This window comes from Pleurodeles waltl, chromosome 4_1, assembly GCF_031143425.1.
Source record: "Pleurodeles waltl isolate 20211129_DDA chromosome 4_1, aPleWal1.hap1.20221129, whole genome shotgun sequence".
NCBI classification, from domain to species: Eukaryota; Metazoa; Chordata; class Amphibia; order Caudata; family Salamandridae; genus Pleurodeles; species Pleurodeles waltl.
Genome location: NC_090442.1, coordinates 732,346,178 through 732,364,312, shown reverse-complemented (window position 1 = coordinate 732,364,312; position 18,135 = coordinate 732,346,178). Strand labels below are relative to the sequence as shown.

General features: G+C 45.4%; 1 protein-coding gene across 1 annotated transcript in view; it reads right to left on the bottom strand.

The window, feature by feature from the left end:
* LRGUK (leucine rich repeats and guanylate kinase domain containing) overlaps window positions 1-18,135 on the bottom strand; it is a 386,639-nt gene that overhangs the window by 37,493 nt on the left and 331,011 nt on the right. Inside the window, exon 17 of the mRNA XM_069229317.1 lies at window positions 495-583. Within this exon, the coding sequence (XP_069085418.1) occupies window positions 495-583 (89 nt within the window). The remainder of the gene's footprint in view (window positions 1-494; window positions 584-18,135) is intronic.

The following is an 18,135-nucleotide window of genomic DNA, read 5'->3' as shown; positions in this document are numbered from 1 at the left end:
ATTGTCAGGATCCAAAACAAGAAATGATAAAACAAGGAACAAAACCTTCTCCATTGATGTGCATAGATGGGGGAGCAGCTTTCCCACCAACATATCAGGGTTGCAGAATCCCTTGCACTGTTCAAAAATAAGATGAGAACTCGTTTTTCCTACGAATACATCGACCATTATTAAGGAACCATTCTAGCATCCAATATGGACTACACAGTTATAGTCCTTAATTGTTCTCTTCACTGACCACCAACACAATGACCCTTCTCCCCAGCGAGGTTCATGCAAAAGAAATAACAGTACACTCTTGCAGTGAAAAAAAAGTAAGAAAAGTACGAAAACAAGCCTCTTCAAGGTACAGTCCCAGACTCTGGAACAAACTCCCCCGTCTGTAATTCTCATCTTTTCAGTTCAAAAGCAGAAACAAAAACAAATTTTAGCCAATTGGGCCATTTTTCACATCAACTGTATAAAGTTACGTGTGAAAATTATATAGTATTTACCTCTGAAGCAGTTGGTTGTACGTGCTTGGTGTTTTAACCACAAGAGCTTGGCGCGCGGCCTGGTGCCGTCGTTGAATGGATGCTTCTTCCTACATAAAACAAACGGGTGACCACAAAAAATATGAAAAGTTGCCTATAATAAGGAAGAAAGATAACACATTTGAATTGTCTCCGAACAGCACAGGTGACTGAACTGCTCACCTAGCTCAAAGGTAACGTTTCAGGACACAAACCTGACTTTTTTTTTTTTAATTGAATGGTGTGTTCGCACAGATACACATGGCTACTGAGGCCATAACGTGTGCCTGTAGAACAATAGCAACTTTCTTCTCATTGTAAAAGGCTAGGTACAGTTCTAAAAGGATTCCACATTGATAACGCTTCTGTAACTCAGGAGGAATCTCAGCAAAACCTTAAATGTGTCATAAAAAGCTTTTTGTATCTCACGCTAGGATAGTTAGAATCACTGTTACCAACATTACCATCCATCTAGTTTCCCCTCTAAATAAATAAATGTCTGATGAAATATACCAACACTGAATCAAGCCATCAGAGACTGCAACACTGCACGTTGTAGGGAGAGTAAACAATTGAAAACCCTTAGTAGGTTACACTTGTGATCAGGGCCAGACTGGGACAGCCTCGGATGTACATTCAATGGTATGCGAAGAGGTGCATGTGAAGTGCAAGCATTCGCACAAGGTGACTTGAGAGAGAGCTGTGCTACACAAAATGTGTCCTGCTAAACATACCTTTAGGTATGCATTTTCACGTTTAGAGAGCTATGGACGAGCACTCGGTACCATTGCTGTGAAGTAGTTAGCATCAGTAGGGAAGCAGCCCCCAAGCCTTTAATGCAGCCTGACAGAAATTCCCCTGATTGATTAAGTGGTCAGTAAGCCTTTGTTTGTGAAGTTAGATTTAAGTAACAAATATGTTCCAGTGCCATATGCTGCCTCCCTCAAATATAGCCAATAAGCTACTGCCAATTGAAGACAAGAAGTTGTAGTCTTGGAAGGTAATTGGTAACGGCTGCTAATATTACAAAATAAGCATCACATATTTGCCTCCAATTTTTAGTTGTCTATGCAGGTCAACATCATCTTGAAAGGTTAATTGTATAGAACCGCTATAAGGTGATATGTTAAAATAAAAATGTGTTAACAAAGTATTACAAATATGTATTTCATCACCTGGTAGCAGCTCTGGCTTTAAACAACACATGGGAGTGTTCTTCAAGAAGTAGAAAAGCCCATATAGCAATTTTGCATAGCTCTCCAAAGAAAATATGATTGATAAAAGCAGTAAAAACTGATTTTGATCTGATCGATTGATGTGTAAAGCTCCCATGGACTTGCACCTCTCTACAATATCATGTGGAGGAGTTTTTATCAGCTGTGATTACGTCTAGCAATATAACGCATCTAAAAACAGCAGAAAAAAGGATTATGATTTGGTAGAAAGATCTGTAGGGCCTCCATTGACTGGCTGCTAACAATGTTAAAACAGAACGCAATCTAAGGCACTAGAGGCCAAATTTATGAAATGTTGGCGCAAGCCAGCGCAGCAAGTCATCTTGCTGTGCTGCCCTGCATCAAGAGGAAAGGGCAGGAATGCGCTGTATCCATGCAACACAGCGCATTCCTGTCCCTTGTAACTGCCCTGGCATCATTTTGGCTGCCTGGTGCCAACACAGGCGCCCTTACAGCATGGCTCAAGGGTGTCTGTGTTGTCGGCAGGATTGTTTTTGAGAGCAGGAAGGAGTACCTTCCTGCTCAAAAAGAATACCTGGAGGCTTTTTCCTATTTCTATGTGCGCTGCGAGAGGAAACAATGAGAAGTGAAGATATTTCTCCTCGCTGCAGCTTCCCTGGGGAGGCCTAAGGTTTTGGCTCACCCCAAGGATTACAGGCACTCTTCAATCTAGAGATGCATCAGAATACATTGGTCTTGCGTGGGAAAACCCACCATAATGCCCATGGAATGCCTCCATGGCGCAGAGTAAGGCAACACAGCGACTTGGGTTGCCTTGCCTTCTCCATATCTATGAGGCCATACATAGTCACGCAAAGGAGCATATGATTTTGTAGTGTGCGCTGCCGAAGCGTCACAAAAAGTGAAGCTCCGCCGATGCAAGGGGCTCATAAATATGCCCATAAGTCCTTACAATTATAGTCAATAGTGTCAGTTATTGTTATATAAATGTATATATTAGGTCTGATATAAAATACAATTGGACAATATGGGAGTAAGGGTGCACCGAGGCAAAAATATGCTTTGCACTCAAGATAACCACTTTAGGTAGGAAGGATCAGCAGAATCACAATAGCCGTAGCCTTTTAAATAACAGAGAAAACACAGTTTTGTGAGAGTGTTCAGTGGGTACTGGCAAAGGGCATAGAATATGATGCCATCTTGTTCGAAATCCCAGATTTAAACTCCAATGGTAAGATGTACATGGAGGTGGACATGTGGCCTAACGGAGAGAAACCTGCTGACAATACAGTCATCTAAAGTGTGAATGTTAGGAGGACACATCAGTGCTGCAGAAAGTAGATTTTACCAAATAATTGTTCAGTAGTGAACCTATAAAGCAAAACATTTTCATTAGGGTCATTCACGATATTACCAGATTCACAGACATTCCTTAAGAACTGGACTGGATTTAGGGCAGTCTCTACTATGTGCAACCCGAACAACAATGTAGAAATAATCAGCCTTCTAAATGGGGAAATGCCTGCATGCCCATCCTGCTGAAATAAGCCTCCACTCCTACTGCCACACATTCTCTAAATATGCCTAGGGAGGGGGTTAAGCAAAAAGGACATCAGCATCAACCATTACGAACTTGAAATCCTCCTTAACCTTAACAAACGTAGTACAGAGTCTGTAAAGAAATCGGAGGATGATACATAATTGTATGTAATATAGATGCAGTGCCCGCTAACAGTCTCTTTTACCTTGCCAGCAGAAGACATCAGTCGAAAAGACCATCCTATTTCAAACTTTACAGTGTTTTCCAGATGCATAGGCAGCGAGCTTCTAGTTTTGTTTCAAGGTGTGAAGCAGTGAGAACCGAAGCCAGTGTGAGAAGAAACAAACATCTTAATTCAGTCCTTGCACAGTTCGTGCAGATGCAGTCAGTCAGTAAAGGGATTGAGCTTCTTGTTCTCTTTTGGGAGAAGAAGAAACAAGAATAGAAGCTTCATAACATCTTTTCTTTGACAAAGGAGGTCCATAGCCCTAACACTTCGTTAGATGATGTCAGTTCTTCGCCTCAAGATGGCAAATGATAATCACCTCCTTTATAACACAAAAGACAGAAGAGAGGGAGACATCTGAAGGGCTGCACTTCCACTATGTCTACTAAACTGAAAACCTATTGTCCTGATGTAATGATTGACCATTGCTTAACAAATGGTCTAAGCTTCTGAGTCCTTGAACAAGTACTGCTTCTTACAGGTGATGTGAAAATGGCACCTTAAGATCTGAACTTTGTAGGAAAGTACCATCTTGCCTGGCATGTTACCCCCATTTTTTCACTGTATATATGTTGTTTTAGTTGTATGTGTCACTGGGACCCTGGTAACCCAGGGCCCCAGTGCTCATAAGTGTGCCTGAATGTGTTACCTGTGTAGTGACTAACTGTCTCACTGAGGCTCTGCTAATCAGAACCTCAGTGGTTATGCTCTCTCATTTCTTTCCAAATTGTCACTAACAGGCTAGTGACCATTTTTACCAATTTACATTGGCTTACTGGAACACCCTTATAATTCCCTAGTATATGGTACTGAGGTACCCAGGGTATTGGGGTTCCAGGAGATCCCTATGGGCTGCAGCATTTCTTTTGCCACCCATAGGGAGCTCTGACAATTCTTACACAGGCCTGCCACTGCAGCCTGAGTGAAATAACGTCCACGTTATTTCACAGCCATTTTACACTGCACTTAAGTAACTTATAAGTCACCTATATGTCTAACCTTTACCTGGTAAAGGTTAGGTGCAAAGTTACTTAGTGTGAGGGCACCCTGGCACTAGCCAAGGTGCCCCCACATTGTTCAGAGCCAATTCCCTGAACTTTGTGAGTGCGGGGACACCATTACACGCGTGCACTACATATAGGTCACTACCTATATGTAGCTTCACCATGGTAACTCCGAATATGGCCATGTAACATGTCTATGATCATGGAATTGCCCCCTCTATACCATCCTGGCATAGTTAGCACAATCCCATGATCCCAGTGGTCTGTAGCACAGACCCTGGTACTGCCAAACTGCCCTTCCTGGGGTTTCACTGCAGCTGCTGCTGCTGCCAACCCCTCAGACAGGCAGCTGCCCTCCTGGGGTCCAGCCAGGCCTGGCCCAGGATGGCAGAACAAAGAACTTCCTCTGAGAGAGGGTGTGACACCCTCTCCCTTTGGAAAATGGTGTGAAGGCAGGGGAGGAGTAGCCTCCCCCAGCCTCTGGAAATGCTTTGTTGGGCACAGAGATGCCCAATTCTGCATAAGCCAGTCTACACCGGTTCAGGGGACCCCTTAGCCCTGCTCTGGCGCGAAACTGGACAAAGGAAAGGGGAGTGACCACTCCCCTGACCTGCACCTCCCCTGGGAGGTGTCCAGAGCTCCTCCAGTGTGCTCCAGACCTCTGCCATCTTGGAAACAGAGGTGCTGCTGGCACACTGGACTGCTCTGAGTGGCCAGTGCCACCAGGTGACGTCAGAGACTCCTGCTGATAGGCTCCTTCAGGTGTTAGTAGCCTATCCTCTCTCCTAGGTAGCCAGACCCTCTTTTCTGGCTATTTAGGGTCTCTGTCTCTGGGGAAACTTTAGATAACGAATGCAAGAGCTCATCCGAATTCCTCTGCATCTCTCTCTTCACCTTCTGATAAGGAATCGACTGCTGACCGCGCTGGAAGCCTGCAAACCTGCAACATAGTAGCAAAGACGACTACTGCAACTCTGTAACGCTGATCCTGCCGCCTTCTCGACTGTTTTCCTGCTTGTGCATGCTGTGGGGGTAGTCTGCCTCCTCTCTGCACCAGAAGCTCCGAAGAAATCTCCCGTGGGTCGACGGAATCTTCCCCCTGCAACCGCAGGCACCAAAAAGCTGCATTACCGGTCCCTTGGGTCTCCTCTCAGCACGACGAGCGAGGTCCCTCGAATCCAGCGACTCTGTCCAAGTGACCCCCACAGTCCAGTGACTCTTCAGTCCAAGTTTGGTGGAGGTAAGTCCTTGCCTCACCTCGCTGGGCTGCATTGCTGGGAACCGCGACTTTGCAGCTACTCCGGCCACTGTGCACTTCCGGCGGAAATCCTTTGTGCACAGCCAAGCCTGGGTCCACGGCACTCTAACCTGCATTGCACGACTTTCTAAGTTGGTCTCTGGCGACGTGGGACTCCTTTGTGCAACTTCGGCGAGCACCGTTTCACGCATCCTCGTAGTGCCTGTTTCTGGCACTTCTCCGGGTGCTACCTGCTTCAGTGAGGGCTCTTTGTCTTGCTCGACGTCCCCTCTCTCTTCAGGTCCAATTTGCGACCTCCTGGTCCCTCCTGGGCCCCAGCAGCGTCCAAAAGCCAAACGCACGATTTGCGACTAGCAAGGCTTGTAGGCGTCCTTTCAGCGGGAAAACACTTCTGCACGACTCTCCAAGGCGAGAGGGATCCGTCCACCAAAGGGGAAGTCTCTAGCCCTTTTCGTTCCTGCAGAAACCTCAGCTTCTTCTGTCCAGTAGAAGCTTCTTTGCACCCGCAGCTGGCATTTCCTGGGCATCTGCCCATCTCCGACTTGCTTGTGACTTTTGGACTTGGTCCCCTTGTTCCACAGGTACCCTAGATTGGAAATCCACAGTTGTTGCATTGCTGGTTTGTGTCTTTCCTGCATTATTCCTCTAACAGGACTTCTTTGTCCTTAGGGGAACTTTAGTGCACTTTGCACTCACTTTTCAGGGTCTTGGGGAGGGTTATTTTTCTAACTCTCACTATTTTCTAATAGTCCCAGCGACCCTCTACAAGGTCACATAGGGTTGGGGTCCATTCGTGGTTCGCATTCCACTTTTGGAGTATATGGTTTGTGTTGCCCCTATCCCTATGTTTCCCCATTGCATCCTATTGTAACTATACATTGTTTGCACTGTTTTCTAAGACTATACTGCATATTTTTGCTATTGTGTATATATATCTTGTGTATATTTCCTATCCTCTCACTGAGGGTACACTCTAAGATACTTTGGCATATTGTCATAAAAATAAAGTACCTTTATTTTTAGTATAACTGTGTATGGTGTTTTCTTATGATATTGTGCATATGACACTAAGTGGTACTGTAGTAGCTTCACACGTCTCCTAGTTCAGCCTAAGCTGCTCTGCTAAGCTACCATTATCTATCAGCCTAAGCTGCTAGACACCCTATACACTAATAAGGGATAACTGGGCCTGGTGCAAGGTGCAAGTACCCCTTGGTACTCACTACAAGCCAGTCCAGCCTCCTACATTGGTTGTGCAGGGGTGGGATAAGTGCTTTGAGACTACTTACCACTCTTGTCATTGTACTTTTCATAAGAGAAAAATATACAAAACAAGGTCAGTGTATATACACATAGCCAAAAAGTTTTGCATTTCCTCTTTTCACTCTTTTCTAAGTGCTGAAAAGTACTTCTAACTTTCTAAAAAGTTCTAAAAAGTTTAAAAAGTTTTTTTTCTGTCTTTCTAAAAGCTCTGACAAACTTTTTATCTTTTACTATCACTTTAACTCTCTCTAAAAATGTCTGGCACAGGCCAAAATGTTGATCTGTCCAAACTTGCATATGACAACCTTAGCTGGAAAAGAGCAAGGAGTCTCTGTATAGAGAGAGGTTTGAGTGTAGGGAAGAATCCTTCCTTGGAACTGTTACTTAACATGCTTAGAGAACAGGATAAGGCCATAGGTGCCTCATCTGTTGAAAAAGTACCTAATAGTTCCCAATCTGATTCAGGGACTCCCCCAGGAAAAGATTCAGGAAAGAAACTTCCTAGCCTGCCCATTACTAGACAATCTAGCATAGTTGGTAATGATGATGAGCCACACCATATAAATAGTGTTGTCTCACATCATAGCAAAAGCATTTATTCTCACCATACTGGTAGTAATGTTTCTGTTAACCAAGCTGTTAGGGTGGCTTCTGTAAGGGACAGGTCTCCTTCTGTTCATTCCCATCATAGCTCTGTTTCTAGGAATGTCCCTCCCACCAACCCTGATGACAGAATGTTAGAGAGGGAACTCAATAAGTTGAGGGTGGAACAAACCAGACTGAAGCTTAAAAAGCAACAGCTGGATTTGGATAGACAGTCTTTTGAATTAGAGAAGGAAAGACAGAAGTTGGGTTTAGATACCCATGGTGGCAGCAGCAGTATTCCCCATAGTCATCCTGCAAAAGAGCATGATTCCAGGAATCTGCACAAGATAGTTCCCCCTTATAAGGAGGGGGATGACATTAACAAGTGGTTTGCTGCACTTGAGAGGGCCTGTGTTGTACAGGATGTCCCTCAAAGGCAGTGGGCTGCTATCCTATGGCTATCATTTAGTGGAAAAGGTAGGGATAGGCTCCTTACTGTGAAAGAAAATGATGCTAATAATTTCCAAGTTCTTAAGAATGCACTCCTGGATGGTTATGGCTTAACCACTGAACAGTACAGGATAAAGTTCAGAGAGACCAAAAAGGAGTCTTCACAAGACTGGGTTGATTTCATTGACCATTCAGTGAAGGCCTTGGAGGGGTGGTTACATGGCAGTAAAGTTACTGATTATGACAGCCTGTATAACTTAATCCTGAGAGAGCATATTCTTAATAATTGTGTGTCTGATTTGTTGCACCAGTACTTGGTGGACTCTGATCTGACCTCTCCCCAAGAATTGGGAAAGAAGGCAGACAAATGGGTCAGAACAAGAGTGAACAGAAAAGTTCATACAGGGGGTGACAAAGATGGCAACAAAAAGAAGGATGGTAAGTCTTCAGACAAGGGTGGGGACAAATCTAAAAATGAGTCTTCATCAGGCCCACAAAAACTCTCTGGTGGGGGTGGTGGGTCCAAATCCTCCTTTAATCAGAACAAGGAAAATAAACCATGGTGCTATTTATGTAAAATAAAAGGCCATTGGACAACAGATCCCAGTTGTCCAAAGAAAGGCACCACTGCTCCTACCACTACAACCCCTACTGCTACACCTAGTGTCCCTACTAATAGCAGTGGTGGTGGGAGCAAACCTACTAATAGCCAATCCAAGGGAGTAGCTGGGCTCACTATTGGTAACTTAGTTGGGGTTGGTCTGATTAGGGAGACCACAGAGGCTACTTTAGTCTCTGAAGGGGCTATTGATTTAGCCACTTTGGTTGCTTGCCCCATAACTTGGAGAAGTACAAGCAACTACCCCTAATAAATGGTGTTGAGGTCCAGGCCTACAGGGACACAGGTGCCAGTGTCACAATGGTGATTGAGAAACTGGTGCACCCTGAACAACACATACTTGGACACCAGTACCAAGTAACCGATGCTCACAACATAACACAAAGCCACCCCATGGCTGTTGTAAATCTCAACTGGGGGGGGGTAACTGGTCCAAAGAAAGTTGTGGTAGCTTCAGAATTACCTGTAGACTGTCTATTAGGGAATGATTTGGAGACATCAGCTTGGTCAGATGTGGAGTTGGAGGCCCATGCAGCAATGCTGGGCATCCCAGGGCATATTTTTGCTTTGACAAGGGCTCAGGCCAAAAAGCAAAAAGGACAGGGAAGCTTGGATCCTGGAACAATGGACCAAGTGCTCTCTAAAGCTAGGGCTAGTAGAAGCAAACCACTTCCTACTATCCCTCCCTCTACAGTGGATTCTACTTCTGAGGAAGAAGAATTCCCTCCCTGTGCAGAACCTACACCAGAGGAGCTGGAAGCAGACACTGCTGAGCTTTTGGGTGAAGGGGGGCCTGCCAGAGAGGAGCTGAGTGTGGCACAACAAACCTGTCCCACATTAGAGGGTCTCAGACAGCAAGCTGTCAAACAGGCTAATGGGGATGTCAGTGACTCTCACAGAGTTTACTGGGAGGACAACCTCTTGTACACTGAGCATAGGGATCCTAAACCGGGAGCTGCCAGGAGTTTAGTGATTCCTCAGGAGTACAGAAAGTTCCTCCTAACACTGGCACATGACATTCCCTTAGCTGGGCATCTAGGACAAATGAAAACTTGGGACAGGCTTGTTCCCCTGTTTCATTGGCCTAGAATGTCAGAGGACACAAAGGAATTTTGTAAGTCCTGTGAAACCTGTCAAGCCAGTGGCAAGACAGGTGGCACCCCAAAGGCACCCCTTATCCCACTGCCTGTGGTTGGGGTTCCCTTTGAAAGGGTAGGGGTTGACATAGTTGGCCCCCTTGACCCTCCTACTGCTTCAGGCAATAGGTTTATCTTGGTGGTAGTGGACCATGCCACAAGATATCCTGAAGCTATTCCTTTAAGGACCACTACAGCTCCTGCAGTGGCAAAGGCCCTCCTGGGAATATTTTCCAGGGTGGGCTTCCCAAAGGAAGTAGTATCAGACAGAGGAAGCAATTTCATGTCTGCATACTTAAAGGCCATGTGGAAGGAGTGTGGTGTAACGTACAAGTTCACAACACCCTATCATCCACAAACAAATGGACTGGTGGAGAGATTTAATAAAACTCTCAAAGGCATGATTATGGGTCTCCCTGAAAAACTCCGCAGGAGATGGGATATCCTTCTACCATGCCTCCTTTTTGCCTACAGGGAGGTACCCCAGAAAGGAGTGGGCTTCAGCCCCTTTGAACTTCTTTTTGGACACCCTGTTAGGGGTCCACTCACACTTGTAAAGGAGGGTGGGGAACAACCTTTAAAAGCTCCTAAGCAGGATATTGTGGACTATGTACTTGGCCTCAGATCAAGGATGGCTGAGTACATGAAAAAGGCCAGTAAAAACCTTCAGGCCAGCCAAGAGCTCCAGAAGCAATGGCATGATCAGAAGGCTGTTTTGGTTCAGTACCAACCAGGGCAGAAAGTGTGGGTCTTGGAGACTGTGGCCCCAAGAGCACTCCAAGATAAATGGAGTGGACCCCACACAATTGTTGAAAAGAAGGGTAAAGTCACCTACTTGGTTGACTTAGGCACTGCCAGGAGTCCCCTTAGGGTGCTCAATGTCAACCGCCTGAAACCCTACTATGACAGGGCTGATCTCACCCTGCTCATGGCAACTGATGAGGGACAGGAAGAAGACAGTGATCCTCTACCTGATCTCTTCTCTTCCACAGAACAAGATGCTCTTGTGGAAGGTGTAGTTTTGGCAGATTGTCTTACTGCTGAGCAGAAAGACCATTGCATAAATCTCCTAGGACAATTTTCAGAACTCTTCTGTACTGTGCCAGGCACCACTTCTTGGTGTGAGCACACTATAGATACTGGAGACAGTTTACCTGTCAAAAGTAAGATCTATAGGCAGCCTGACCATTTCAGGGACTGCATAAAGCAAGAAGTTCAGAAAATGTTGGAACTAGGAGTGGTTGAGCACTCTGACAGTCCATGGGCTTCTCCTGTGGTACTGGTACCAAAACCCAATTCTAAAGATGGAAAGAAGGAAATGCGGTTTTGTGTAGACTATAGAGGTCTCAACTTGGTAACCAAAACTGATGCTCACCCTATACCCAGGGCAGATGAGCTTATAGATACACTGGCATCTGCCAAGTATCTAAGCACTTTTGATTTGACTGCAGGGTATTGGCAGATCAAATTATCAGAAGATGCTAAACCTAAGACTGCATTTTCTACCATTGGAGGACATTACCAGTTTACTGTAATGCCTTTTGGTTTGAAAAATGCACCTGCCACTTTTCAGAGGTTGGTGAACACAGTCCTGCAAGGGCTGGAAGCGTTCAGTGCAGCATATTTGGACGATATAGCTGTCTTTAGCTCCAGCTGGGATGATCACCTGGTCCACCTATGGAAAGTTTTGGAGGCCCTGCAAAAGGCAGGCCTCACTATCAAGGCTTCAAAGTGCCAGATAGGGCAGGGTAAGGTGGTTTATCTGGGACACCTTGTTGGTGGGGAACAGATTGCACCACTTCAGGGGAAAATCCAAACAATTATTGATTGGGTTCCCCCTACCACTCAGACTCAGATGAGAGCCTTCCTAGGCCTCACTGGGTATTACAGGAGGTTCATTAAGAACTATGGCTCCATTGCAGCCCCTCTTAATGACCTCACATCCAAGAAAATGCCTAAAAAGGTATTATGGACAGCAAACTGTCAGAAAGCTTTTGAGGAGCTGAAGCAGGCGATGTGCTCTGCACCTGTCCTGAAAAGCCCTTGTTACTCTAAAAAATTCTATGTCCAGACTGATGCATCTGAATTAGGAGTAGGGGCAGTCCTATCACAACTTAATTCTGAGGGCCAGGATCAACCTGTTGCTTTTATTAGTAGAAGGTTGACCCCTAGAGAAAAGCGTTGGTCTGCCATTGAGAGGGAGGCCTTTGCTGTGGTCTGGGCTCTGAAGAAGTTGAGGCCATACCTGTTTGGCACTCACTTCATTGTTCAGACAGACCACAAACCTCTACTTTGGCTAAAACAAATGAAAGGTGAAAATCCTAAATTGTTGAGGTGGTCCATATCCCTACAGGGAATGGACTATACAGTGGAACATAGACCTGGGAGTAGCCACTCCAATGCAGATGGACTCTCCAGATATTTCCACTTAGACAATGAAGACTCATCAGGTCATGGCTAGTCTTATTGTCCTTCGTTTGGGGGGGGGGTTGTGTAGGAAAGTACCATCTTGCCTGGCATGTTACCCCCATTTTTTCACTGTATATATGTTGTTTTAGTTGTATGGGTCACTGGGACCCTGGTAACCCAGGGCCCCAGTGCTCATAAGTGTGCCTGAATGTGTTACCTGTGTAGTGACTAACTGTCTCACTGAGACTCTGCTAATCAGAACCTCAGTGGTTATGCTCTCTCATTTCTTTCCAAATTGTCACTAACAGGCTAGTGACCATTTTTACCAATTTACATTGGCTTACTGGAACACCCTTATAATTCCCTAGTATATGGTACTGAGGTACCCAGGGTATTGGGGTTCCAGGAGATCCCTATGGGCTGCAGCATTTCTTTTGCCACCCATAGGGAGCTCTGACAATTCTTACACAGGCCTGCCACTGCAGCCTGAGTGAAATAACGTCCACGTTATTTCACAGCCATTTTACACTGCACTTAAGTAACTTATAAGTCACCTATATGTCTAACCTTTACCTGGTAAAGGTTAGGTGCAAAGTTACTTAGTGTGAGGGCACCCTGGCACTAGCCAAGGTGCCCCCACATTGTTCAGAGCCAATTCCCTGAACTTTGTGAGTGCGGGGACACCATTACACGCGTGCACTACATATAGGTCACTACCTATATGTAGCTTCACCATGGTAACTCCGAATATGGCCATGTAACATGTCTATGATCATGGAATTGCCCCTCTATACCATCCTGGCATAGTTGGCACAATCCCATGATCCCAGTGGTCTGTAGCACAGACCCTGGTACTGCCAAACTGCCCTTCCTGGGGTTTCACTGCAGCTGCTGCTGCTGCCAACCCCTCAGACAGGCAGCTGCCCTCCTGGGGTCCAGCCAGGCCTGGCCCAGGATGGCAGAACAAAGAACTTCCTCTGAGAGAGGGTGTGACACCCTCTCCCTTTGGAAAATGGTGTGAAGGCAGGGGAGGAGTAGCCTCCCCCAGCCTCTGGAAATGCTTTGTTGGGCACAGAGGTGCCCAATTCTGCATAAGCCAGTCTACACCGGTTCAGGGGACCCCTTAGCCCTGCTCTGGCGTGAAACTGGACAAAGGAAAGGGGAGTGACCACTCCCCTGACCTGCACCTCCCCTGGGAGGTGTCCAGAGCTCCTCCAGTGTGCTCCAGACCTCTGCCATCTTGGAAACAGAGGTGCTGCTGGCACACTGGACTGCTCTGAGTGGCCAGTGCCACCAGGTGACGTCAGAGACTCCTGCTGATAGGCTCCTTCAGGTGTTAGTAGCCTATCCTCTCTCCTAGGTAGCCAAACCCTCTTTTCTGGCTATTTAGGGTCTCTGTCTCTGGGGAAACTTTAGATAACGAATGCAAGAGCTCATCCGAGTTCCTCTGCATCTCTCTCTTCACCTTCTGATAAGGAATCGACTGCTGACCGCGCTGGAAGCCTGCAAACCTGCAACATAGTAGCAAAGACGACTACTGCAACTCTGTAACGCTGATCCTGCCGCCTTCTCGACTGTTTTCCTGCTTGTGCATGCTGTGGGGGTAGTCTGCCTCCTCTCTGCACCAGAAGCTCCGAAGAAATCTCCCGTGGGTCGACGGAATCTTCCCCCTGCAACCGCAGGCACCAAAAAGCTGCATTACCGGTCCCTTGGGTCTCCTCTCAGCACGACGAGCGAGGTCCCTCGAATCCAGCGACTCTGTCCAAGTGACCCCCACAGTCCAGTGACTCTTCAGTCCAAGTTTGGTGGAGGTAAGTCCTTGCCTCACCTCGCTGGGCTGCATTGCTGGGAACCGCGACTTTGCAGCTACTCCGGCCCCTGTGCACTTCCGGCGGAAATCCTTTGTGCACAGCCAAGCCTGGGTCCACGGCACTCTAACCTGCATTGCACGACTTTCTAAGTTGGTCTCCGGCGACGTGGGACTCCTTTGTGCAACTTCGGCGAGCACCGTTTCACGCATCCTCGTAGTGCCTGTTTCTGGCACTTCTCCGGGTGCTACCTGCTTCAGTGAGGGCTCTTTGTCTTGCTCGACGTCCCCTCTCTCTTCAGGTCCAATTTGCGACCTCCTGGTCCCTCCTGGGCCCCAGCAGCGTCCAAAAACGCCAAACGCACGATTTGCGACTAGCAAGGCTTGTTGGCGTCCTTTCAGCGGGAAAACACTTCTGCACGACTCTCCAAGGCGAGAGGGATCCGTCCACCAAAGGGGAAGTCTCTAGCCCTTTTCGTTCCTGCAGAAACCTCAGCTTCTTCTGTCCAGTAGAAGCTTCTTTGCACCCGCAGCTGGCATTTCCTGGGCATCTGCCCATCTCCGACTTGCTTGTGACTTTTGGACTTGGTCCCCTTGTTCCACAGGTACCATAGATTGGAAATCCACAGTTGTTGCATTGCTGGTTTGTGTCTTTCCTGCATTATTCCTCTAACAGGACTTCTTTGTCCTTAGGGGAACTTTAGTGCACTTTGCACTCACTTTTCAGGGTCTTGGGGAGGGTTATTTTTCTAACTCTCACTATTTTCTAATAGTCCCAGCGACCCTCTACCAGGTCACATAGGTTTGGGGTCCATTCGTGGTTCGCATTCCACTTTTGGAGTATATGGTTTGTGTTGCCCTATCCCTATGTTTCCCCATTGCATCCTATTGTAACTATACATTGTTTGCACTGTTTTCTAAGACTATACTGCATATTTTTGCTATTGTGTATATATATCTTGTGTATATTTCCTATCCTCTCACTGAGGGTACACTCTAAGATACTTTGGCATATTGTCATAAAAATAAAGTACCTTTATTTTTAGTATAACTGTGTATGGTGTTTTCTTATGATATTGTGCATATGACACTAAGTGGTACTGTAGTAGCTTCACACGTCTCCTAGTTCAGCCTAAGCTGCTCTGCTAAGCTACCATTATCTATCAGCCTAAGCTGCTAGACACCCTATACACTAATAAGGGATAACTGGGCCTGGTGCAAGGTGCAAGTACCCCTTGGTACTCACTACAAGCCAGTCCAGCCTCCTACAAACTTTGAAAAAAATTGTACTGTTGTCAAGTAAATTTTTTGAGCATAAAACTATAGTAATTCAGCAAAAAACACATAACGTTGATTTTGCCTCAGTTCTATGGCATAATAGGAGGGGTGCATCAAAAGCTTCAAAACAAAGTTAATGTGGGCAATTAGCATTAGAATGAAAACCCTAACGTTAACGCAACAGTAAAAAAACAGTTTTAAATAGGAGTGAACGAGTAGGAAAAGGGGAGGATGTGTGAGTGTCTGTGTATTTATATCTATCTATATGGAAAATGTCACTTACCCAGTGTACATCTGTTCGTGGCATGAGTCGCTGCAGATTCACATGCTGTGCACAGTCCGCCGTCTGGTGTTGGGCTCGGAGTGTTACAAGTTGTTTTTCTTCGAAGAAGTCTTTTCGAGTCACGAGACCGAGGGACTCCTCCCACTTCGATTCCATTGCGCATGGGCGTCGACTCCATCTTAGATTGTTTTCCCCGCAGAGGGTGAGGTAGGAGTTGTGTAGTAATAGTGCCCATGCAATGGAATGAATACATATGTACATAATAAAGGTTAAAGTAATATATTTACAAATGTACAAATGTTGAAGATCTACTTCTAAACGGCTACAGGTTCCCGGGGAGGCGGGTGGGCGCATGTGAATCTGCAGCGACTCATGCCACGAACAGATGTACACTGGGTAAGTGACATTTTCCGTTCGATGGCATGTGTAGCTGCAGATACACATGCTGTGCACCGACTAGTAAGCAGTTATCTTCCCAAAAGCAGTGGTTCAGCCTGTAGGAGTTGAAGTAGTTTGAAATAATGTTCTTAGTACAGCCTGACCTACTGTGGCTTGTTGTGCAGTTAACACATCTACACAGTACTGCTTGGTAAATGTATGAGGCGTAGACCATGTTGCTGTCTTACATATTTCGTTCATTGGAATATTTCCTAGAAAGGCCATGGTAGCCCCTTTCTTTCTGGTTGAGTGTGCCTTTGGTGTAATAGGCAGCTCTCTCTTTGCTTTAAGATAGCAGGTTTGAATACACTTAACTATCCACCTAGCAATGCCTTGTTTTGAAATTGGATTTCCTGTATGAGGTTTTTGAAAGGCAATAAATAGTTGTTTTGTTTTTCTAATTAGTTTCGTTCTGTCAATGTAGTACATTAGTGCTCTTTTGATGTCTAATGTATGTAGTGCTCTTTCAGCTACAGAATCTGGTTGTGGGAAGAACACTGGTAATTCCACTGTTTGATTTAAGTGGAACGGTGAGATAACCTTTGCTAAAAATTTAGGATTTGTTCTTAGAACAACTTTATTTTTATGTATCTGAATAAATGGTTCTTGTATGGTAAATGCTTGAATCTCGCTCACTCTTCTTAGAGATGTGATGGCAATCAAAAATGCAACTTTCCACGTTAAGTATTGCATTTCACAAGAATGCATGGGCTCGAAAGGTGGACCCATGAGTCTTGTTAAGACAATGTTGAGGTTCCATGAAGGAACAGGTGGTGTTCTTGGTGGTATGATTCTCTTTAAGCCTTCCATAAACGCTTTAATGACTGGTATTCTAAATAGTGAAGTTGAATGAGTAATTTGTAGGTAAGCTGATATTGCGGTGAGATGTATTTTTATGGAAGAGAAAGCTAGATTTGATTTTTGCAAATGTAGTAAATATCCTACTATATCCTTTGGAGATGCGTGTAATGGCTGAATTTGATTATTGTGGCAGTAATGCACGAATCTTTTCCACTTGTTTGCGTAGCAGTGTCTAGTGGTAGGTTTTCTAGCTTGTTTTATGACCTCCATACATTCTTGTGTGAGGTGCAAGTGTCCAAATTCTAGGATTTCAGGAGCCAAATTGCTAGATTCAAAGATGCTGGATTTGGATGTCTGATCTGTTGTTTGTGTTGTGTTAACAGATCTGGTTTGTTGGGTAGTTTGATATGAGGTACTACTGACAGGTCTAGTAGTGTCATGTACCAAGGTTGCCTGCCCATGTTGGTGCTATTAGCATGAGTTTGAGTTTGTTTTGACTCAACCTGTTTACTACATATGGAATGAGAGGGAGAGGAGGAAAAGCGTATGCAAAGATCCCTGACCAGTTCATCCATAGAGCATTGCCTTGGGATTGATCTTGTGGGTACCTGGATGCGAAGTTTTGGCATTTTGAGTTTTCCTTTGTTGCAAATAGATCTATTTGAGGCGTTCCCCAAATTTGAAAGTAATTGTTTAGTATTTGGGGGTGAATTTCCCATTCGTGGGTTTGTTGGTGATCTCGAGAGAGATTGTCTGCCAACTGGTTCTGAATCCCTGGAATAAATTGTGCTATTAGGCGAATGTGGTTGTGAATCGCCCAATGCCATATTTTCTGTGTTAGGAGGCACAACTGTGTTGAGTGTGTCCCTCCTTGTTTGTTTATATAATACATTGTTGTCATGTTGTCTGTTTTGACAAGAATGTATTTTTGTGTTATTATGGGTTGAAATGCTTTCAGCGCTAGAAATACTGCTAACATTTCCAAGTGATTTATGTGAAACTGTCTCTGATGTATGTCCCATTGTCCTTGGATGCTGTGTTGATTTAGGTGTGCTCCCCACCCTGTCATGGAAGCATCTGTTGTTATGACGTATTGTGGCACTGGGTCTTGGAAAGGCCGCCCTCGGTTTAAATTTGTACTGTTCCACCATAGAAGCGAGATGTATGTTTGGCAGTCTATCAACACCAGATCTAGAAGTTGACCCTGTGCTTGTGACCATTGTGATGCTAGGCACTGTTGTAAGGGTCGCATGTGCAATCTTGCGTTTGGGACAATGGCTATGCATGAAGTCATCATGCCTAGTAGTTTCATTACCATTCTGACTTGTAT